At 40.8% G+C, this 24554-nt stretch overlaps 1 protein-coding gene across 2 annotated transcripts; it reads right to left on the bottom strand.

Moving 5' to 3' along the window:
- Positions 1-1866: 1866 nt before the first annotated feature.
- Positions 1867-24368, bottom strand: LOC117290238 (histone-lysine N-methyltransferase SETD1A-like). Of its 2 annotated transcripts, XR_004519029.1 has the most exons (18): positions 24178-24368; positions 23848-23990; positions 21970-22071; positions 20667-20937; positions 17340-19231; positions 15846-16778; positions 15060-15242; positions 14108-14195; positions 12908-13105; positions 12241-12394; positions 11518-11694; positions 10327-10765; positions 8923-9421; positions 7840-8009; positions 7005-7148; positions 6107-6364; positions 3945-4322; positions 1867-3694 (listed from the first exon to the last, which is right to left on the bottom strand). XR_004519029.1 is itself a non-coding variant. In XM_033771514.1 (17 exons), exons 1-17 carry the CDS (start codon positions 24221-24223, stop codon positions 4149-4151), a joined length of 5871 nt encoding a protein of 1956 aa, XP_033627405.1. In that variant the 5' UTR covers positions 24224-24368; the 3' UTR covers positions 3813-4148. The 2 variants fall into 2 exon arrangements, 1 of the variants encoding a protein (XP_033627405.1); XM_033771514.1 differs by lacking the exon at positions 1867-3694 and having other exon boundaries at positions 3813-4322.
- Between the last annotated feature and the right edge of the window lie 186 nt (positions 24369-24554).

The following is a 24554-nucleotide window of genomic DNA, read 5'->3' as shown; positions in this document are numbered from 1 at the left end:
GGACATGTGCTGGGTGACAACAGAGTGAACTTTTAATCCATAATAATATCTAATTAGTCTGAGCATAGAGCAAGGAATGGTCTGATCATAACATGCACACTGTTTTCTTTCATCTTTGAATCGACTTAGAAGAACAACAAAAAATCCCCATTAAAAAGCGCTGCGACAGTGGTCACTAGGCCAGGATATCCATCGGGCTTGTGATTTTTTCGAAAAATGACGGCTTCGCTGAAATAGGCTCGCTCCGTATCATAATAGCACGTAGTGTCAAAAACACAAACAACAAACTATGTCACATTTTTACCTTTACGCGTGCACGCCACAACGAACTAACACAGTTCAGTTTCAGTAGGATTTGAAACTTTGCATGGTGGAAGTAAGATATAGAAAAGTTTGCGGTAACACCATGTAACAACAATCTCTAAATGAGTTGGGGTGGTTCTGAAAAGAACCGTTGGATTAACTCGACGTTTCGATCAGTATGCTCTGATCGTCTTCTGGAGAAGTTTAGTTTCAGTTACACTGCGTCCGAACCAAGCGACTTCGGCTACGGCTAGCAATGGTCATTGGCTGCAACTACAACCACGGAGGTAGAAAATAGAAGTACTTTATTAGACGTCCAAGCGTTCCAGCCGTAGCCACCGCCGAGGCTATTACTCAAAATGACGTCATGCGCGTAGTTATAAAACAGATTTAGGTAAACGCGCTGGCCCACCATAGGGTCGAGTACCTATCGAGTAAATTACATACAAGTTAATTTCCCCTTACAAAATGTTGTGTGCTTATTTTTGGTACCTTATGGAGACCAAGTACGAAACAAAGAAGGGGAAACAAAAGGACTCCAAGGGGGAATTCTAAAGACTGGGGTGCTCCATCCACAAGGAAATTTGTGTACAAAGTCTATGGGAAATTTATGTACGAAGTCCGTGGGAAATTTGTGTACAAAGTCCATGAGAAAATTTTGTACAAAGTCTATGGGAAATTTGTGTACAAACTCTATGGGAAATTTGTTAACAAAGTCTATGGGAAATTTGTGTACAAAGTCTACGGGAAATTTGTGTACAAAGTCCATGGGAAATATTTGTACAAGGTCAATATTGGAAATTTGTTTACCAGGTGTAGGGTACAAATAAAGGGAAATAAAGGGAAATAAAGGGGGAAAAACAAAAGAATGCTCCATAAGGATGCATTTTTAAGAGTGCGTCCGTGCCATGTGTTTACAAGGTTGGGTCAGCACCATTTTCTTAATGGCCCCAAAAGGTTCTCGACCAGCTGTGTCACATGGTTTGTATTCCTCTAGATGTACTACATTAATCTATGGTCTGATGTAAACTTAACAATCATGATCCCAGACACCATTTGTTTTTTTTTGTTTTTTTTTTTTCATTTCAATTCAGTCATTGATAATTTGCTATTTAATTAATACCTATGAAATATATACATTAATGTACAAAATATGAAACCTACAGCGCTTTTATCAGTCCTTCTAAATATTACAATACACACCATCAGATTTGCCTGGCAATAACTGAAACTATACATATCACTGTAAAGTTTCTTTACAAACAAATATTTCCAGAGAACACTAACTCAAAGAAACTGTCTCCCAAAACAAAACAGTTGAACAAAAAAATACATGAAACAGTATGGTAGGGTGTACCATTGGTTATGAGTAGCATTCAAATGAATACACATGTACAAATAAAGAAACAAACAAACGAAAAGCTAGAAAATTTAGTTTTTACATTCTTTACATCAAAACCATCAACGAAATTATATGTATCTCCAAATATTACAGCCCAGCTCATTCTTATACAAAATAAGGACGTCTACAAAAATATTAAGCGCTACCACGAGAACAAATAACTCATGGATAAGTCAATAGTGAAAGTGACAATACAAATACATGTATTTACAAGTGCTTTTATTTAACACTTTTATAAATTGGTTTGTACAACCACCACAAACATTATAGATAAATCGTGTACAAGTATCACACAACTGCAAAACGAACATTGAAACAGACGTGCCAATTTCAGCATTTCAGAGCCCCAACTTTGTGACAAAAACGGTAAAAAGCCTCCTAACAACCACCTGATATTTTTTCCATCCAGCAGTTTCCTGTTCGAAAGATTTCAACGCAATATTGTTTTTAATAGAGGGCGCCCCAACCTAGGCTAATAAAGAGCCATGGCCAAGTTCGCACAATGACAAACCATGTTGTAGCAATTTGTTTTTGCTTGAAGAGTTCAGCAATGCGTTTACAAAAATGAACACTGGACATTATTGCCTCCAAATTATGGCGAAATCATTTTTGCAGGAAATCCACAACAAAGTGCACAACAGAGACATGTAACTCTTCCATTTAAAAAAAGTTACACCTCAAAGACATTGTATATTTCCCATGGGTGGATATTGCCTTCACACCAAGATGTATCACACATAGAAACTCTCCTTCAAATTCGACTTGAAGGTTGAAGCTAGAACTTAATTGCTTGAGCATGCCTCTCCTTTATAGTTGAGCAAATCTCAAATCCATAGAGTGCTTCAACGTCAAAACGACACCTTCCGAGGCGAGTCCTTTTGAAACTCGAAAGACTCCTAACAGTGAGGTGTACCCCGCCCGCATCTTTGTGGTCAATCAATGTTCGGTTAATTTCAACGGCTCCAAACTTATTTCAGGATGCCTCACTAAAAATGTGTACCTCATACCTCTCAATCTTAATAGTCAAGGGTACATTTTTTAAAAAGCATCATAACATTTTAGTTGAGAGTGCCTTTTAAATGAGCAGTACCACAAACGCAAAGTTCTTTGAGAGGAGACCCAAGTGTAGTGTACCTCACTTCTTCCTCTCTAGGACAACAGTGCAGGGCCTAATTTCATGGCTCTATTTAGCTCTGTTTACCGCAAGCACAGAATCGGCGCTTAAAGGGACCAGGGAATTTTGTGCTTACGGCAAGCGTATTTCATGGCAAGCAGCGAATTTTGGTTTCTGCACGTGCGTACTCCAAGTTACTAGGCCTTCTACGCTTACAAGGCTAGCACAGACATTCGGCGCTTGCACGCGAGTGGGGAATCGTGATTGTAAGCGCAGAATTCGGCGGTAAGCAGAGCCATAAAATTAGGCCCTGTTTATAAACAGGCACTAAAATATTTATGGGTGCCTCTACCACATGCTAAGCCACAAAGACATTAAATCCTCAAAAGTGCATCCCTACCAAATGAGTTGTGCCTCACATCTTTCTATCTCAGTCTTGATGCATCGAGAGCAACATGGACAAATCTTTAGTTGGTGATGCATATTAGCTCAAACGTACCACACAGAACTTAAAAGACATTGAGGAAGGAGAACCTCACCAATGAGGTGTACATGTACTTCACAACCATCGAAGTCAGTGGTTCGTAGAGTTAGGCCAACAGGAAGAACCTTAGTGAAGAGTTTCTCTATACCAAGCTTTACCGCACAGACAATAAATCCACAATTTAGAAGTACCTCAACAAATAACGTGTCTCTCATACCCTTCTGTCTGTCAAAGGTGGATTAAGGATAAAGAGCAAGTAACCCCAAAAACCTTAGTTGAGGGTGCCTCTAAACCATACCGTAGCACACCTCCAAGGTTTCAGTGCCCCACTAATGAGGTGTACCTAATATCTTTCTCTTCCGGCTAAGTGGTTCCAAAAAGCACAACAAACCTTAGTTGAGGGTGCCTCAACACTCAGCCATACAACACCTCTAAGGTTCAAGTGCCTCACCATTGATGTGTAACCGAAACTTTTTTGCTGTGGCTGTTAATTGGAAAGAAGCAGCACAACAAATCTTAGTTGAGGGTCCCTCAACACTCAGCCATCAACACCTCTGAGGTTCAAGCGCTTCAGCAGTGTATCCCACATCTTTTTATTGTGGCTATTAAAAACAGCTTCTAGAGCCAGCCACACAACAAACCTTAGTTGAGGGTGCCTCAACACTCAGCCATACAACACCTCTGAGGTTCAAGCGCTTCAGCAGTGTATCCCACATATTTTTATTGTGGCTATTAAAAACAGCTTCTAGAGCCAGCAACACAACACATCTTAGTTGAGGGTGCCTCAAAACTCAGCCGTACCAAACCTCTGAGGTTTAAGTGCCTCACCATTGATGCGTAACATTTTAGTTGAGGGTGCCTCTACACTGAGCCGTACCACACAAACATGCAATCTTTTCATCCTCAATGGGGAACTTGTAATCGTACGTAATCTCCTCCCCAGTGGAGATATTCTGCTTGGAGTAGATCACAATCTTCTTCTGTGACTCCATGGAGATGATCTTGGCGTAACAGTTTGGCTGTTAAGAGAGGAAAAAGAAGAGAAAACATTTGTCATTTAATCTCATCAAAAGAGAGACACCAAAGTTACCAATATTCTGTCATTTTATCTGATAATAAAACCCACACAGAGCTACCAACATATTAAGCCTACAACATTATGTCATTCTATCTGATCAAGAAAGGATACCAGAGTTACCAACATATGTCATTCTATTTGATAAAACAAAGAACAACAAAGTTTACCATCATAATTATGCTATTAAATTATCTAACAAAAAAACCTGCCACAAACCAGAGTTTAACCAGTAACTGACTTAACAATTCAAAGCTTAAGATTACAGACTGTAAGTAAATTGTAACACATTAAGAGATGTCCACAAGGGGAATATAATTTACAAAACCTTAAAATAAATCGGAACCCCCCATTCCCCCCCCAAAAAAAAAACGAAGAAAAAAAAAAAAAACCAAAAACCCAGAGTTACCCCAAAAAGGCATTCTATCTGATTAAAAATAGACACAAGAGTTACGAGGACATGTGACCGAACAAATATGACGAAATACAGATATAAATTGTGTCCTGACATGCAAACAAACAACAACATTTCAATAACTGACTCAAAAATTTAAAGCTTAAGTCAATAGGTTGAATGTTAAAACCTGAAAAGAAATGGTACATGTACACATTGTAAAAAAAAAATGACATAAAAGATGGAGAGTTAGCAAATGAAAAATACATCATACACAATTTTTTTGTAAATACACCTGTTGGAATCATATTAATATCAAATAAAAATTAACAACCTGTTTCATTTGTTTCAGAACTTTGTATAAAATCTCTTTTGGGAGGAGTGTTGGCTCTCCAATCAATCACTACTCCCAGAGATTTACACATATTTGAACCCACATGTTTAATACTTAAAGTTAATTCATATTTTTCAACACCAAGCAAAGCTTCAAATATTACTTATTTCCATTTTTCATGTACCAGTGTTTTCTGCCATTACTGAGACACAAAAACTTGCATGCATGTTCAACAATAATAGGGAGGTTTTTCCACATGTTACACGAGCAAAACCGTGAACGTGAGCAAATTTTGTTGTAAAAATCTCACGTTTTAAGCATACGTGAAATTACAATTTTTGACTTTGGGTACGTACGTGCAGACGTTATACGTGAGCATGAAACAAGCCCAAAGTGGTGACGTCAACTAGAAACTACATCATTTTCTGACGTTCACGTTCACATTTTTGCTCGTGTAACGTGCAGCTAAACCTCCTTAATGTCAGAAATTTGTGTGCACCTGGAACTTTCTAAACAAAATGAGTTAACCCCAAAGCGATTTATGAGTAAAAGTGTTCTAACATTGAACACAGTAAACAATAATCCAAACAATGGGGGACTTTTGGTGATGCTAGGAGGCAGTAGATTTACCAGGTAAATCCATGATATCAGAAATATTCGCATGTTCGCATGCTGAGAGCTTACTAAAAAATGGAAAATTACCTGGGGTCAATTTCACAAAGAGTTAGGTTAGGACTAGTCCGAGGAGATAATAAAAACTTACGGATAGTCCTAAGTTAGGGCGAGTTACTCGTCCTAACACGAGATAAGACTAGTCTTAACTCTTTGAAAAATCCACCATTGGAGTTATTAAAAATTTACAGAGCCTAGTCCTAACTTAAGTACCATTTCCTTACTAGAGATAAGACTAGTCTTAACTCTTTGTGAAATCCAATGTCAGTAATTCTGCCGCCATCTAGCTTTCTCAAATTAGGCAAAAAAAAACCCACAAGTTTCTTACATTGCAACTGTGGTTGATGAAGCGCGCCAGATTTCCAGTCTTGGTGGCATCTATGATAGAATCAGCATCGATCCTGAAGAGGTAGCTGCTCCCGATGCCAAGCTTCTCGTACCGAGTCTCCCTCTCGTCGGCGGTGCTCTGCCGGATGGACTCCCCGACGTACTCGATGACCATCTCATCGGCCGAGATGGGCTGCATGGCGTACAGACCCCAGCCGTGGATACCGCTCTTCAAGAACTTCAACTCCTTCTTACGGAACTGAAATAATTGAAAGAAAAAAATATGTAAATATAACTCCAGTAAAAGGGTTAACTGTTCCAAGCTTGATACTTGTTCCTCAGGAAAAAAGTATTAATACTGTATTTAGTACAAGGGCTGACCCTAAATGTTCACATTGTGTAGGGTTCAATAGACTTTTCAGACTATTTAATCACAAGTAGCACCTTGTAAACCCTTATAAGTTGCTATATAATTGGGTCTCAGAATTCATCACTTCAATAACCTATCTTTCCCAAAGTTTGTATATACTCAGCGCCTTGAGTACCTTGTTGGTAGATACATGTGCTGCATAAGACTTTGATATTATTATTATTATTATTATAATTAAAGTCTTATGCGAAAGCGAATGGGAAGCAAATTTTGACGCTACATTGGTGTTTTTCGCAGCAACTGTTTCGCATGAGTTGAAAACAGCCCAACTACTGTGAATTATTTGTTGCAAATTTGTGACGTCACAAATTCAAATCGCATTCGCAATCTCAGGAAGTATAAACCAGGCTTGAGACACAAGGTCTTGGATTTTGTCAGACTGAGGAAAAATTTTGGTGAATGACTTCCAGGGAGTTAGAGTTCAACAAAATCCTGAAATCTCTGAGAAACCTCTAGCAGGATTCCTTACCTTGAGTTGGTTGAATTTGAGTAGATCAGACACAGCGCCGTCTTGCCTAGACAGGGTAGCCATGGCCCTCCGCTGGTCAGACCTAGCCTCCCTAGACAGCTCATTATGCTTGCCGCTAACCGATATGACGGTCACACTGGGGTCCTGCAAGAAATCAACACAGATAAACAGTCACATTTGAAGTTTTTAATGAGGCCTACCACAAAAATTAAATCGATCTCACAGGTATGAAGTTCACACTCCATTCAATTCAACATTTGTTTCCATTGGTTAAAAAAGATAGACAAATACACAATTATTAATAAATCAAAGACAATGAAGAGAACTGATTGACGAAACATAAAAACAAATAATTAATGAAATGGGTAATGATTAAACCAGTATGAGGGCACTGCCAGAAGCCAAAATAAGGTTTGTATTGGAATGCTCATTGACAGATATAAACCAACACAACTGACAGCAAAAAAAAACAAAAAAAAACTTAACTTAAGGAGCGAATATGTTAGCTAATAATGATAATAAAAATGACAATTATATTATATGAATAACAATAACCATACTATCAGAGCCCAATTTCATAAAGCTGTTTACCGGTAAGCAAATTGTTGTGCTTACTGTGGCAGGGAAAATGTGCGCAAGCAAAAGTGCGTCCTGCAAATAGGCAACTCCATTCGCAGAAATCGTCTGCCTACAGGTTCTATGAAACTGGACCCAGAACTTGAGTCATAAGCACTACATCGATCGTTCGGACACGACATTCCTGGTTACCTAATTCAGCTAAGCAGATGTTTCGGTGCTTAGCAAATTTGCCTTCACTACTTTCTCCTTTACGTACCTGGTTATCCTGAGTCTTATCCTGCGAGATCGTCTGCAGCCTCTTCAGATACTTCTTCTTCTCTTGGTATGTGATCTTGTAGAATCCTTCCGTCCTGGCCGTCCCTGTGGCGTGCACTCGGACCTCGTCAGTCTTCCGCTTCTTCTTGGGCGGGTCTGGTATCGCTGTCAGTGAGGAGGTCAGTTAAGGAGACAAACTCTGAGGAAGTTACCGTCTTGACCTTTAACTTTGCAGGTCACAATAGCACCAGAATACATTTAACTTCAATTGTGATTGTTTATGTATGGGCACCCCCTAACACAAGCTGTGCATACTTGGCTGTGACCATAATTCCTAAAATTCTTGACATCACTTTGTTAACAATGTATTTACATTGATTGAGGAATTTGGAAATAAATGTTGAATTGAATTGAAATCAACATTAAATCCAAATCAAATCCTGACTGACAGAGTACACACCATTTTCAATTACATTCCCCCCCCCAAAAAAAAGCCACTTTCTCGCTGTGGCCAACTTTCTAATCAACAAAACTCATTGTACAAAAAAGGAGCCAACAACAATTTCTTTCTTTCCATCTAAAATTTGTTAAGTTACGTTTGAGTGTGAGAACATTTTTACTGTTGACAGGCCTGAAATTACACGAAGGCCAGGGAGGCCATGACCACTGTTGCCTGGGATCAATACTCATTGCTGAAATGAAGGATTCAGAAGGGCCGTCAGCCTAAAGAACATTAACTTATCCTTGGTATCGTCCAAACTTCAAGTCCAAACAAGTTGGTATGGAGTGACATAACAGAGGAGGATGTTGAGGCTTAAGAGTTAAAGACAGTGGACATTATTGGTAATTGTCAAAGACCAATTCTAAACTTGAGGTCTCGAAATCAAATTCGTGGAAAATTACTTCTTTCTCGAAAACTATGGCACTTCAGAGGGAGCTGTTTCTCACAACGTTTTATACTATCAACCTCTCCCCAATACTGGTAATAAAGAAAGGTTTTGTGATGATAATTATTTTAAGTAAATACCAATAGTGTCCACTGCCTTTAAGGGTAACAATACTCAAGAACCATACAAAAGGATATATGAATGTGAGACCCAGTGGGTGTAGCTCAGCCACGGTATCTTCCCTTCTTGAAGCATGGACTCGTAGCTTTTCCTCAAGTAGAACGCATCCTCCTGATCAACCCCCAGCGCCAAGAACTGATAGAGAGCCGTCCACTCCTCGTAGTAGTTCCTTGGCATGAACTGGGGCTTTGACGGCTCAGGGATGGCCACCTCTTCTTCCATCGGCGCAACTTCCTCCTTGTGTTTCCTCTTGGTCGACTTCTGCTTCTTAGGAGGAGGTTCTTCTTCAGGCTCGGTGACCACATCTATGATCTCGTTCTCCTCGGTCTCCTTGAAAGAGGTGAGTTCCTTGTCGGAGAGGTCAAGCTTGACCAGTCGGACGCTCGGCTGGTCGAACCCGACAGGGGACTTCTTGACTGCTGTGGGTGGTGGCGGCTCCTTGATCTTGGGCAGGGGAGGACGTTGGCAGTAGCTGTGGTCAAGGAACAGGAGAGGTTGTTGCTCATCGGCTGTCTCCTGAAGAAAAGAAAGTCAATTTTTAGATTTGAGGGTAAGTTAAGAGGTCATCGGCCGTCTCCTACAGGAAATAAATTTAAATGATTTTGTTTTTTATTTTTTAGATTTTAAGCATTTCAAACAGTTGAGTAAGTATTCTTCTTTGCTCCGTTTATTATATTTCTCACTCTCTCTTAAAGGCAGTGGACACTATTGGTAATTACTCAAAATAATTATTAGCATAAAACCTTTCTTGGTGACGAGTAATGGGAAGAGGTTGATGGTATAAAACATCGTGAGAAACGACTCCCTCTGAAGTGCCATAGTTTTCGAGAAAGAAGTAATTTTCCACGAATTTGATTTCGAGACCTCAAGTTTAGAACTTGAGGTCTCGAAATCGACTATCTAAACGCACACAACTTCGTGTGACAAGGGTGTTTTTTTTCTTTCATTATTATCTCGCAACTTCGAGACCGATTGAGCTCAAATTTTCACAGGTTTGTTATTTTATGCATATGTTGAGATACACTAACTGTGAAGGCTAGTCTTTGACAATTACCAATAGTGTCCATTGCCTTTAAAAACCAAGGTAGACATTCCTGAATCTAGTAGTTTTTTTTTAATGCACATATAATCTTTATGGGATTATCCGAAAAGACTTTTGTTCCCATTTAAACCAAGAACAGCCTGAACTCATCTGTAACATTTTAAAACGTGCAAGAACTTCTTGAGAAAATATCTCATAGACGTTTCATACAAGAATTTCTTAAAAACTCTTTACTAAGGGAGTTTTGTGGTCATTAGTGGTCATTAGTGAAGCAATTACTTAAAGTACACCCGGCCTTTAAAATCAATCGTAACTCTTCATGCCATCAACCCCATATCCACTCCTACTCCACCCTCTTTCGACAGAAATGTCTATTAACCTTTGGCAAGGTAGCTTTCCGATTCTTCTTAGAATCAATCTCAAACTCCATATCCTCGATGGATTCCATCACCACCTCCTCCTCCATGAACTCTCCCTCGGGGAGCCTTGCCTCCGCATCCCTCGCAGACGTCCTACCAATGTCCCCGTCCATCCTCCCTATCGCCGCCACGCCCTTTTTCTTCAACGTCTGCAGAAGTTCGGCAGCCTCTATCTCCTCGGTCTTCAACGACGTCACGACGACCTCGGCCGGTTTCTCGTCCAAGAGTTCTGTCCTTGCCTGGGTGGCCATCTCAACGAGAAGCTCGAAAGAGTTCATTCTGTCCTCCGATTTGACCTCGGTGGCGACCTCTACTTCTTCAGTGGTTGCCTGTCTGTCCTCTGTTCTCATCTTGTCAGATTGCTCTGTTGTTGTTTTTGCTGATGATACCTTCTCGATTCTGAAATAAAAACAAGAAAACCAAAATTAGCTGTCTGATAGCCCACTGTCTACAAAACAATATTATTCTGGCAGTGATCATTGAAATGAAGAAACAAACAACAATCATTCATGTTCAAGAACAATGGTGAACTCGTCCTAGTAACTTGTCCTAACTTAGGATGGGTTCAATGCATCCTATTGTCTATGGGTCCGGAACTTAATTTGCCCGAAGTCCTAAGATTAATCCTAAGCTAGGAAGGGTTTGATGAAATCGACAGCTGGCCATGTTCCAACCAGCATTCTGTAAAGAGCAGAACTCCAGTCAACCACCCCAAACTGCTTGACCAAAAACAACCCACTGGTTAATAGAGATGGACTCGAACCTGCAACCTCTGGATTAGTGTCTCTAAAGCAGAGTTGAAGGAAGACTAAAGTCAGGCTGACCAGACTCAGATGGTTGGATCAAGTTACAAGTGAAGTTTATAACCGTTGTGGCAGGAGATTTTGTCCCCCCCGGAGATAAAGTCCTCCCATACGAACAACTGTGAACAAACTCGAAAACATCCTCCTTCAGCCCACAATTTTTCATGTTGGGGACAGAATCTCCGGCGGACCGATTTCCCTGGGACACTGGCATGTCACGCAACAAATCAAGCAACATAGCCCAAGAAAGATCTTGCTGGTGTTCCATCGTGCAAACCACAAAGCATCAACTATGATATGATTGATAAAGAAAAAAGCAGTGCCATAAGACTAAGCAAAAGAACTTACATGTCTTTGACAGTTTCCTTCTGAGTGGCGTCTCCGTTAACAGCTTTCTTGCTCAGCTTCTTCTCAGACACCTCCTTGTCCTTGACCTTGGCGTCTGAAGAAGGTTCCTCCTTCTCCTCTAAGATCTTGGCAAGTTTTTCCTCCCTCTTGATATCTGAAACAGTTCTGGAATCTTTCCTGAAAACGGTTGCAGAAAAATGTTGATAACAAGGTAAACAAATTCACAAAGAAGCAAAGTTTCATTTGTAAGAAGTAGTAAACTTGCGGGTAAAATCATGTGTAAAACTCTTTTGGGAGGAGAGTTGGCTGTGAAAAGAGCCGATGTGGTCTTGATGTTTAGAACAGTAAATTCTGCTTGTCTCTGTTTTTTCCTGATGGCGAGCAGAGTATACTCTTTGAGATGTCAAGACCACAACAGCTCTTTCCACTGCCAGCACTCCTCCCAAAGAAATGTACACATTGTTGTACCCGCAACTTCTAAATACTTATAATTTTATCACACCATGCAAAGCTTCAAACGTCATTTTAAAACAATACACAAATTATTTTTGTGACATTGTTTTACTAATTTCTCAAAAAACTACAGCACCCCATCAAGTAATATTTGAAGGGAAGCTTTCTACCATCATTATCTTCAGACCCTTCAAGTTGTAATGTGGACATTGTGTTGTGTGCTACAAAAAGTACCCAAACCCTTTCAGACACAAAATGTCAAATTCTTACTTGCTGCTGTCTTTAGCCTCATCCTCTGAGTCAGACTCCTCACTGGATGACATCTCAGATCCAGAGCTACTCTCCTCGGAGTCACTTGCATCGGACCCTTCATCCTCCTCTTCCTCTGAACTCTCCGATTCGCTCTTGAGGCTGCCAATCTCATCTATCAAGACAATTTATAAAGACAACAGTTCAAGGAAAATTAAATATGCAAAGTGGACATTCATCCAAGAGAGTTCCTAAATAGATCATGAGGCTGTTGGTTCAAATCCAGCTCTAGTCAACTTTTGTTCAACCTCAAATTATTTAAAATTTAACCAGTCTGTTTCCCCTTTGTGGCTTATTATTTGATAATGGCTGCCACTTTCCAGGCTGAATCGCAAGCGAAGTTACTGAAAAAATAGTAAGACTGCAAACATAGAGCTTCAATGGCTCAGCAGGTAGAGCACCGGCACGTTTAACCAGGGATTGTTGGTTCAAATCCCGCCCAAGTAAAGTTTTCTTAGTTCAATCCCACATCATTAACAATTTAAGACAAACTGAAAACCCGAGGATTGAAAAACATATGTGCATATCGCACAACATTACATTTCGCATGAAACACTCATTCTGTGTTCGACCCCTACATAAATAATTAATAATAAATAAATGAAACCCAAATAAAAATAATTGATACCTTCGAAATCCGAGCCAGATTCATCAGAATCTTCTTCTTCGTCCTCTTCTTCTTCTTCATCTTCGTCTTCATCTATCTCTTTAGTCGTCTTCTCTTCATCATCAAAATCATCATCATCATCGCTGACCAAGCTCTTCCTGGCTCGTCTCACCGACGCCTTCTCCGAAGTCTTGTCACCATCTTTATCTCGCTCAGAGTCTGGAGTGTGAAAAACAAAAAAGCAACAACACCGCCTTAGAAAGGGAACTGGAGATCATTGGTTCAGGTCTTGCTCTAAGCAATTTTCTTTGTTCACCAAATTATGAACAAATGTACTCAGCCAGTTTCGGTTGTGGTTTACAACTTGATATGATAAAGCAACTAGCATCTCAAACACTCTTTAGTTTCCTGATGATGACTAGAGCAGACTTTTCGAAATTTGAGTCCAATTTAGAATTCACTTCGCGTTAGTAAAGTTGATTGACAAGAAGTCACCTCGATCAGTAAAGTTGATTAACGAGAAGTCACCTCGATCAATAAAGTTGATTAACCGGAAGTCACCTCGATCAGTAAAGTTGATTAACCGGAAGTCACCTTGATCCACTAAGCGAAAGTAGAAGTCCAGGCACACTTTCTACCTTCCACCTGGGTAGTAGTTAGTAAGCAGGACAGTTCATTTCAGAATTAAGCAGTCTCCTAAATTGCAAAATCTACTCCACGGCAGTAGAATAAATAACACGGCAGTTCTCAAAAGAACAAAATCTTCACAAGAGGAAATGGTGTGAAGCCAAAAACTCATTTGATTGCTGCATGATTTAAATTCAAAAATTGTAAAATGTCGCACAAGAAAAAGATGTTGGCTATACGGGAAGAAAATAAAACTAAATGATTTGTAAAAATGTGACCATAACAGATTGTACCAACTTTCTTTCATTATGCATATTGAAAAAAGATTCACTTTAAAATGGGAATTTTTTTTTCTTCAGAAACACCAATCTTTATACATTTAAAAAAAAAAATTTAACAATTTTTTTAGAGCATTCATTTGGTCAACACTTTGCCTTGTAAATAAAAGCTCTCACAAATCTTTGTAAAGAATTGGATCTCAGAATTGGAAAACATATATCCCTATTAAACCCCATCCATCACAAGTAGTCTTCAGCATGGCTTTTATACATCTTTGGCTTATTATGACTGCAGGTTGTCTACTAGGTACCATACCTGACACATCCTCATCAATGTACTGTGGTGTCTCTGCTCTAGGCTTCTTCTCATCGTCCTCATCTTCCTCTGGAACTTTCCTCTTGACCTGTGGATCAAAATTCATCAAAGGCACAGATTAGTTTTTAAAGAATAGCTCACACTCGACTGAATAATAAATCATGGCGAAATATTTTGCTCTTTTGGCCCTGGTCTTAGGATGTGTCCCTTCAGAAGTTTCCCACACACTTTTAGAATTCCAGGCCTGATATCCAGGTTTATTTTAAGCAAACCATGGCATTTTGACACTTTCAAACTTGCGTATAGCATCTATAGGTGTTAAAGACCCTGGACACTAATGGTAATTGTCGTGGACCAGTCTTCTCATCTGGTGAATCTCAACATATGCATACAATAACAAACCTGTCAAAATTTGAGCTCAATTGGTCATCGAAGTTGCAAGATAATAATGAAAGAAAAAAACACCCTTGTCACACGAAGCTGTGTGGTTTCAGATGCTTGATTTCGAGACCTCAAATTTTAAATCTCAGGTCTAGATATAAAATTTGTGGAAAATTACTTCTTTCTGGAAAACTTTGTCACTTCAGAGGGAGCCGTTTCTCACAAAGTTTTATACTATCAACCTCTCCCCATTACTCGTTACCAAGTAAGGTTTTATGCTAACAATTATTTTGAGTAATTACCACTGCCTTTAAGTAGGGGAGTATAATCAGGTGAGGTTTGCAGTAGCACCTTGTGTAAATCTCTTTGCAGTAGGGTTGGTTCTCAAAAGAGCCGATGATTGACAAACTCACCTACAGTTCTTTCCAGAACCAACACTACTCAAAAGAGATTTACATATGATGCTACCGCAAACCTCACCTGAGCATAAATGTTACTGTGTGAAATTGTTGCGCCAACACGACGATATTCTTCTTGAAGCAACAATCTCTTTTGCATTTAAAGACATTACCTTGAATGAGGGCATGCGTGGCATAGCAGCCCTTACTCCCAGGCCTAGGCCGATGCTCTCCAGCCCGTGATTCTTGCCCTGAGACCCTGCCGTGGCCCATGACCCGGAGTGGAAAGGGATAGCGATCAGGGGTTGGATCTTTGGCGAGGGCTTCTCCACTTCGGTGGAAATTCTAAGAGGCTCCTGTGATATGGACAAAAAAACAGAGGATCAACTTAGCATGTCATAAAAAATAGCAAACAATTTGATTGACAATACTTCTGTGAAAACTAAAGTTAGTGGCCGGACGTTTTGACAGTGGCAGAGTCTTCTCTAAAGGCTTAAATGAGAAGAAAGACTGCTAGGGTTGAAACATTGGGCCGCTAACTATATTGTTTTGCATACATAACATAGGTCCTTTCGCTTGATAAGCAATTTGCAACAGCAAATACTTACATTATTTATTATTTCTTAATTTCTTTTTTCCACAGACTCAGGAAAGAAGTGAACATACAGTGCTTAATACACTTCGGCGTAAGGTAAAAACAAATTGTATTTTTTTAACCCGGGTGCAAAATTAACATGTTTTAAATCTTTTTTGCCAGTTTTTTGTCAGTTGTTGATTTTAACAACTTTGCAAAACACTATTTATTTAAAATTCTCATTCAAGAAAAAAATATTTGTGCTTGACATTGAAAATATTCGGTATGTGCAACACATACTACTTCTAAATAATTCTTGTTCAAGAAAACTACATTTCCGTTTGACTAGCCTATTACTATTGAGGTTGAAGCTTTTTTTTCTCACCTTAAACTTAAGTTCACAATCATCCCACCAAGCCTCCAGAGACTTGAAGGCAGACGACTCCACCATCTTCCTCCCTAAATCTTTCTTCATGATCTTCTTCAGTTCATTAAATGTTGTCTTCAAGAGCTCACTCACAATCTCCTCCTTGGGGTCAGGTTTGGGCGGTGTGTACCACGGCTGTTGTGATTGTGAACTCGGCAGGGGCTGATTCTGGAACTGCTGCGGGAACTGCTGCAGAAACTGATGGAAGTGTGGCGGCGGGGGAATATTAGGCTGCTGCCAGGACGGCACCGTGGCCCCCTGACTGGGGGCGGGTCTCTGAGCTGCAGGATCCGGGAAGGCCGCGGCTGGGTTGGATGGGAATCCTGGCTGGGTCAGGTTGAAAGGCTGCAATTGAAACTGCCCCAATCGGGCCATCATCTGCATCTGGGCATGCTGAGGGGTCCCCATTTGTCCAAACTGCGCGGGAGTCATGCCTGCAAACTGGTTTAAGATTTGATTGTGTAGGGAAGTTGAGGCAACGCTCGTCACCGGGAAACCGGGCAAGCCGGCCGTCTGAGGTATAGCGTAAGGGTTTGCTCCGGGGTACTGCGACTGCACACCGTAGCCTACACCCGCTGGGAACCTTGTGGGACTGGCCGTCATGAGAGCTGAGGAAAACCCTCCGGTGTACCCCGGTAAGGACACCCCAGGCCACTGACCATACCCGGGCGTACTCCGGGGCATCTCTGGGGGCGCTCTGAGCATTGTTGCGGGAGGGGTCGGGTAGGATCGTTCGTTTCGTTGGGGTACAGGAACGTTGACTTCTAGCTTAGTTTCCTCCCCACTACTGAGAGACGACATGCTCATCCGATCGTCGTCCATGTCCATGTCCGAGGGTGATCTGCTAGGGTCGCCCCGGGATGCTAATGCATCAGCAATCTCAAGCTGCACCTAAATCAGTGAAATATTCGAACAACAATTAAATTTACTGACTCCAGGGCCCATTCATTTTCATAAAAAGCTAATAAGCAGAAAATACTGCTTGGCAAATTTGTTTGTTAAGCAAAAATTCAGTGAGCACCAGTCACAATCCTGCAAACTTTATGTAATTTTGTTTGGTAACCTGTTTCTGCTTAAAGGCTTTATTAAATTTGGCTCTGACCTCCAGATCTTGCAAAATCAAACAACAAAGGGAGCATGCATCAAAGTTTGTTCTGCCCACTAATGTCCCTTCCTCTTTGTGTCAAGGAACGTAACTAAATTTGATGGGCAATTTCTTAAAATTAAACGACCAATGTTTTACAAGAGCATAATAATGTGCACCAACAGAATGTATTGGCTGAATACATTCTCTTGTAAACTTTGGTTCATTACAGGGGCAAGAATCAACGCAGGCATGGTAAAATGTGAATTTATAATTTTGTTTTTCACAAATTTCACAACGATAAAATCATTACGATAAAATCACAAAGTCTCACATCTAAATTCCCAGCAGATGTTTCGGTGACTTACCTGTTGGTTGGATTGACTATCGGTGATCTGCGCAAGTAGTTTACTCATTTGTGGTTCAGACTCTACCGGTGTGGAACCCAAGCTATCGTTCACACTTCCCATTGGGCTTCCAGTGACCAGTGGGGAGGGTACCTGGTCGCCAACGTTGCGCAGATTCGACAGTTCTCTGCTTATCATTGCACTGATATTGAGCTGACTGGTGTGTTCGCTCACTGTCGGGGTCGAGGCCCCAGACGGGACACTAGAAGGTTTGTCTGTGTCCCGTATTTCAGGAGTAGATTTGAACGAGGTGAAAGAATCTTGGCTGCACGAGTCGTCCGGGTACATGGCAGGGTACCGCTCTCCTCTCGCGGATGTTTTGACGTCTTGCTCTATACAGCCCTCGCCGGAATGTTGTAAACGCTTATAGCTTGCACGCCCAAGGTTACGCTCAAAATTTGATTTTGTTGTTCTGGATTTATGCTTTGCCGTATCTTCCTTTTCGTGGCTTTCCCAATGTTTGCCGAGTTTATCGTACCGTCCGTGCGACAAGGGGGACTGAGTCCTTGAGTGTTCACTACTACTCTCTTGCAGAGCACCGGTCCTGTTTTCAAGGGGCTCGTCGAGCAAGGGGGAATCCCCAACCGCAGGTGAGGAGCTCGGGCTAAAATCGGCGGAGGCGGTTTTACTAGTACTGTCTTCCTTTCCAGAGTTCGCCGACGAATCCAGGTCAAAACCAAAGGCTCCAGACTGGCGTTTCAAAAGTGCCTCAATGCGAGAGTCCAGACTCATATTTAACTCGTCTGAGCCATTCTCATCGTCTTCTGTCGTTCCTGGTGGTTTGGTCTCCTCATCTTGGACAGGTGTGGTTGCCTCTCTTTCAGCAGCAAGTTCCGATTCAGAGGACTGGCTTTCCTGCACGGCTGGGGCGGGTACGGGATCTCTCGACTGATTCTTAGATTTCCTTTTGCTCTTCGAATAGGAAGAATCTTCCCTTGTTTCTCTCGATCGATCATTATTAGAAGAGTCACTTTGTCTCTCAGCAGGGAAATTCTGGTTCGAGTATGACCTATCAGATTCTTGCTGGTGATGGCTTTTAAAGTCCCTCTGCATGCCCTGTCCACCAAAGGAACTATCCCACTGATCCCCTTGATGTCCATGGTTACCATACTGTAACTGTGCGTCTTGATTTGAATACCCCAAATTTTGCCCGGTTCCCTGCTGTCCGTAGTTCTGATGGTCCCACGCGTGACTGTCTTGGTACATGTTAAAGTTGGTATTCTGCTGCCCATGAAAATCGGGCGGAGCCGGGATGGCAAATTTACCATGGGGCATGTGCGGTGGGTACGGCATTGTTCCATTTGGGTCTGGAAAACCGGGCGGCAGGCCACGCTGCTGCTGCAGCTGCAGCTGCTGCTGTGCTGCCAACTGTTCCTGTTGCTGCTTCTGGTACATGGCGTGCTGCTCCGGCGTTATGAAGTTACCACTGTGGGGTGGAAACTGTTCCATACCCCCTCGGTTAAAACCGGGAGGGTAGGGGGGTGCCTGTGGCCCACCGGGAGTCCCACTGTACTCGTGCATGTTCATTCCCCCAAAGTTTCCACTCAGTCCCGGGGTGGGTGGGCCTGGAGGGGGAGGAGGAGGAGGCCCTTGGAATCCCTGCTCAGATCCCACTGGATAACCCGGCTGCTCTGGAAATACAAACGGATGATCAGGCATGCTGAGCGGGGTACCTTCTGCTACTGAAGGGGTTCGACCTTCCAGAGATGTTCTCCGAGGATCGGCAGTGACAATCCTTGGGGTAGGCGTGTCTGGAGTGGAAATGCTGTGTCTTGGATCTCTTGGCGTGGAGCTGGAACTACTTGGTGTACTGCTGCTGATGAGGCAGTCATAGATTCTCTCACACTCTGTGCCTGTAAGAAACCGGGGCAAAAGCAAAATGAGCTCATTTTCAAAATATTTGTAAGTGCCTTACATTCCAATAGACCTTTATCTGACAAATGCCACCATTCAAAATTTTGAAATCTCAAAAAACTAAACAGATACCTTTTTTTATACAGTGCAGCATCTAGCATTTCTTGCTGATGTTTCACATGATTCTTGTTTTCTTCATTTTTTGCAGCGCAATTTTTTGAAATCCCACAACCTTAAAAGAAGATAACCACATTTCGGACTGAATTATTTCAAAAGCCTTCTGATTCTTCTGGTTCAGGGCCATAACTATCTTTAACTTCTTCGAAGCTTGTGTGTGGTCTTTGAGAAAATAAGAACAGGGCTCGAGTTTTACACTGGACAGCAGGCCAAAGGCCAGTGACTATAGAAACTAACATCTCCAGTGAATTTAAAAATTTTAAAATTAGTGTCTACTCCTAAACAAAAGATTCCAGAGTTTTCCCAGGGATTTTTCAAGACTTAGGGGCATTTCGGATAAAGTTTGGCCTAAGCACGGTCCTCAGAATTTTTTGTACTTGGTGTTTACCTAGTTTTAAAAGTTCTACCAAGTAATAGATGGTTAAATCTGACTGATTTTTGTAAATTTGATCTGTCCACACTCAGAATTATTTAGTGTACAAAGATATATAAAAAATAAATAAATAATTTCATTTTGCGCATCAGCCACATTGTATGAGATCAGCCAAATACGCTTATACTTGTAGTCAAGCATGATATTTGATCTTTGAAAAAATGTAGGAAAATATTTGTTTAGCACAACCGCCAACCTTCTTGTTCACATGATGTGTGGCTTAATATATTTTCCAGCCTATTGGATTTAATTATCGTTTTTCCGATTTTTCCAAAGGCAAAAAAAAAACAATCAGAAATTTGACTTAAAGGGTTTATGTACTTTTTCCTAACAAAAAACACAATGTCCACAGATTTACATTAAACTTACACAGATTGAAGATTATGATAGTAGAAAGCTTCCCTTGAAATTTTACTTACTGAGGTGCTGTAGTTTTTGAGAAATGAGTAAAAGTAATAGTTTTTGTATCAGTTTTAGCATGTAAAAACGTAATAACCACTTATGCTATGGTTTTGGTATAATATCATAACTGGTTAAGGTGATTTTACATGCTAAAATAATTTTGGTCTCATGAGACCAAAATGATTTTGTGACCCGTTTTACTCATTTCTCAAAAACTACACAACCTTAGTTAGTAATATTTGAAGGGAAGCTTTCCACTATCATTATCTTCAAACCCTGTAAGTTTAATGTAAATCTGTGGACATTTTGAAAAAGTACCCGAATCTTTTAAGTAGGAAGAATATCATGTAGTTAAGTAGGTAGACTACTACATGGGGAAAACACTTGAATGATTGCTAACGAACTTTAAATGACAGTCCTACCTCCAGCATCAATCTGGACAATGATGATCTTCCCCATCACTGATGTCCTGTTAAGCTCCATGACAGCCTGTCGGGCCGCCCGAGTTGTACTGAACGTGACGCTGGCCAGCCCAAGGTGTTTCCGCGTCTTAGGGTTGAAGCAGATGTTGATGTCCTCGATAGTGCCGTACTTCTCGCACATGTTGCGCAGGAAGGCGTCTCGGACGTTGTCGTTGAGGTTGGTGATGGTGATCTGCTTTGGGGGCAGCTCTCCGACGTAGTGTTTGTCATACTGAGGAGTAATGGAAAACTGAGCTTTAAGGCTGTGGACACTATTGGTAATTACACAAAATAATTATTAGCATAACACCTTACTTGGTAACAAGAAATGGGGAGAGGTTGTGGTAGTATAAAACATTGTGAGAATCGGCTCCCTCTGAAGTGGAGTAGTTTTCGAAAAAGAAGTAATTTTCAACGAATTTGATTCTGAGACCTCAGATTTAGAATTTGAGATCTCAAAATCAAGCATCTGGACGCACACAACTTCGTGTGACAAGGGTATTTTGTTCTTTCATTATTATTTCGCAATTTCAAATTGCTCAAATTTTCACAGGTTTGTTATTTTATGCATATGTTGAGATACAGCAAGTGAGAAGACTGGTCTTTGACAATTACCAGTAGTGTCCAGGGTCTTTAAGGACTTTTCATTCTTCGTTTGATACTAATGCCATGTGCTCAATTAACCCAATTCACCCGACGTCGTTATCACAATAATTTGAATTGCACTATTTTTTGTAGTCAATGTCCTTGTGTGTTATTACAGTGTATTTCTAGGCTTGTACCAAGTCGTTAATTATCACCCAGGTTACTTGCTTTGTTTTTGATTGGGAGGACCTTGGGTTAGGGTTTATTAAACGGTCAGTTCTCGACCTTAAAGGGAAGGTACACGTTTGGTAGTAACTCAAAACAAATATTTACTTAAAAACTGACTTGGTAACGAGCATTGGAGAGCTGTTGGTAGTATAAAACATTGTGGGAAACAACTCCCTCTGAAGTAATGTAGTTTTTGAGAAAGGTAATTTCTCACTAAAATAATTAAAGACTTCTAGCTAGAAGTCTTTTATTCCTATCTGAAAGCACACACATTCGTCCAACAAGGGTGTTTTTTCTTTCATCATTTTCTCGCAACTTCGATGACCGATTGAGCCCCAATTTTCACAGGCTTGTTATTTTATGCTTATGATGGGATACACCAAGTGAGAAGACTGGTCTATGACAATTACCAAACATGTACCTTCCCTTTAAACTGAAACAAAATACCAACCTTGAACTTGGGGACTGGAAGATCATACTTCTCTCGTCCCTTCCAGAACCTGGAGAGCCTTGATCTTGGGTCCCGAACCACATTGACTGAAAAGTCCGCCCCCTGTGTAAAGAAATAAAGAAATTGTGTTAAAAAAACAAAAACTTCCAAAGTAACAATTAATACTTTGTAATAAACTGATTATACTGCTGTATTTTAACTATTTTAATTTTTGAGTTTTTTTTACTGTAATTCTTTAGCATTTAGTCCTCAAGATTAACATCTTTAACAAGTTTTGCAAAGTTTCAAATCCTACTTGAAATCATAGAGATTATCCAAACCTTGATCATTTCGATATTGGATATGAAATCCAACATAAAAATTTAACATAGAAAAATGTACACTCTTCAGGGTCTTGTGTTGACTAATTGACACCTCCAAAACCAGTCCATGGTTTGCCATTGTTTCAAACGATTTGTTTGGCTTTGGTGTAGTTGAGATAACGTAACCCTCCTCCCGCTGTCTGTCAACATTGGTTGAAATCGAAATGTTGGACAAACTCGGTCGTTTGAATTGCACAGAGTCTTGTAACCCTTCAGGTTATCAGGAGGATGATTATGTTAGCGCAACTAGCTGTGGTGTGCCTTTTACAATGATAAATAGGATTTCAAACTTTTGAAATTTTTGAAAATAACAAAAACAAAATTGCGTCTGCAAGAATGAAACCCAGGCCCTACATTTTCAGTCTTACACTTACAGTATGATTCTCACAGTCACAGACATATAATGACACAAAATTAAAACATGCTTATGAAGTTGGCCTTTTCTTAGAGTAGACAATACTTCGTTGGCAAAACTGGTAGATTTCCATTGAATCTTCTTCCATGGGTAACTGGTACATGGGAAGTTGGTCCTTATCCAAACTTGAAACTAAGATGGAACAGTAAACTGGACTGTCCCAAAAAAGAACTTTGGCCTCGACTTGGGCATTGGGTAAACATCCTACACCAGTCAGTACTGTAGTTGCAGGCCTGTATGCTTCGTTTCTGAAAGGGCAAGGGCACAAGGCATCTACTTGGTAAAGGGCACCCTATTATGAGGACATTGTAAATTTGTACTGTAGCATTTCAAGGGTACCAAGGCAATGACCAGGGGCCACCGAGGCAATCGCCTTCGTTGCCTCCGTGAAGTATCAGGCCTGTACGTTTGGCCTATCCAAACTTGAGAAAGCTCAAGTTGGGACAGAAGCTGGCATTGGATTGGGCTGTCCCAGAAAGCAGCCATTATTGAGATGTCGCAAACAGTAGTTGGGCTGTCCCAGACAGGAGTTCAATGGCCTGTCCAAAAACCAAACTCATTTCGAGTACACTCAAGTTGGACATTTGCCAGGTGGGATTGTGTCCAATGCAAACCAACTGTAGCAGTTGAGACAATTTACATCTGTGGGGGTCCGACATGTGGTATACTTTATTTACCACTGTATCAAACATTCGACTTGTTAACTCCTGGATCTGGATAAATATTCTCAAACGCTCTGATTTTAGCCCAACGAGAAGAAAAGATGAATAAATTTAAGTTTTAGATGTAGTAGAAGGGACTGAAAACCCAATCCACACAAAAACACATTGAGACATAGTGCCTCTGGTGGGATTCGAACTGGGTTCCCAGAGGTGGAAGGCGAGGCAAGACACCACAACATCAACCTGGCTGCCAAGAGGGCATTGTTGGATTCGGTGCTTGATAACCTGAGTCGGTCTTTGTGTATGGTGGTAAAATAAAAACAGCGTCAGCCTAGACTGTCTAGTCTCCCTCTTTAAATTAGAAGAAGATTCAACGGAGTCGGAGAGAAGGCGTGTTAGAGATGGTTTCCCTTTCCTCCAACCGTGGCGTCATTCTTACCGATGGACCAGGTGCAACCCCATCATATCGATACAACTTCTGCTGTCCCTTTTTCAAGATCGGATCAACCAGAAGTTTGTAATTTCGCCATTTCTTATCGCCCTGTCCTGCTGGTCCAGGGCCTTCGGTCACACCGTTGAAACCTGCATATAGAAAGAATAGAAAAACACTGTTACTGTAATGAGCTACTCAAATGAAAAAATCTACATCAAAATTGAAACCACATTTTCATCACACAAGTCTTCTTGTGTTTTGAATTTACAGCCATAAAAGCTGTACACAAAATAATGGGAGCTCTCCCTGGCAGGCCTGGTTTTGGTTGGAACTCACTTGTTGACATGAATTTCTTATTGTGCTGGGAGGAGAATTCGTCCATATTTCATTCTGTCCCAACACCACAACTATGATAGAGAGTGAACCATTCAAGCTGAGGTCATCGTGAGCGCGTAACTTTCATGAGCTGTCGGTAGTTTGAACTGAAAATCTAGACACAACATCACCACTTTCCTTCTTGTGCACTGCAATTTGAGAATCTACACATAACATTGGGAATTACCCATGATGCAACCACTCACTACAATCACGCATCTATTTTTTGCAAGAATTTTTGCCTCCTTCAATTTAGCACAAATTTCCAAAATGTTTATTTAATTATTATTTTTTAATCATCAAAGGAAGAAATAACTTCCATAATACAATTAAGGTCT

This window comes from Asterias rubens, chromosome 5 (genome assembly GCF_902459465.1).
Source record: "Asterias rubens chromosome 5, eAstRub1.3, whole genome shotgun sequence".
Lineage (NCBI taxonomy): Eukaryota > Metazoa > Echinodermata > Asteroidea > Forcipulatida > Asteriidae > Asterias > Asterias rubens.
The sequence above is the reverse complement of the archived record's forward strand: the minus strand, read 5'-3'. Positions and strand labels throughout refer to the sequence as shown.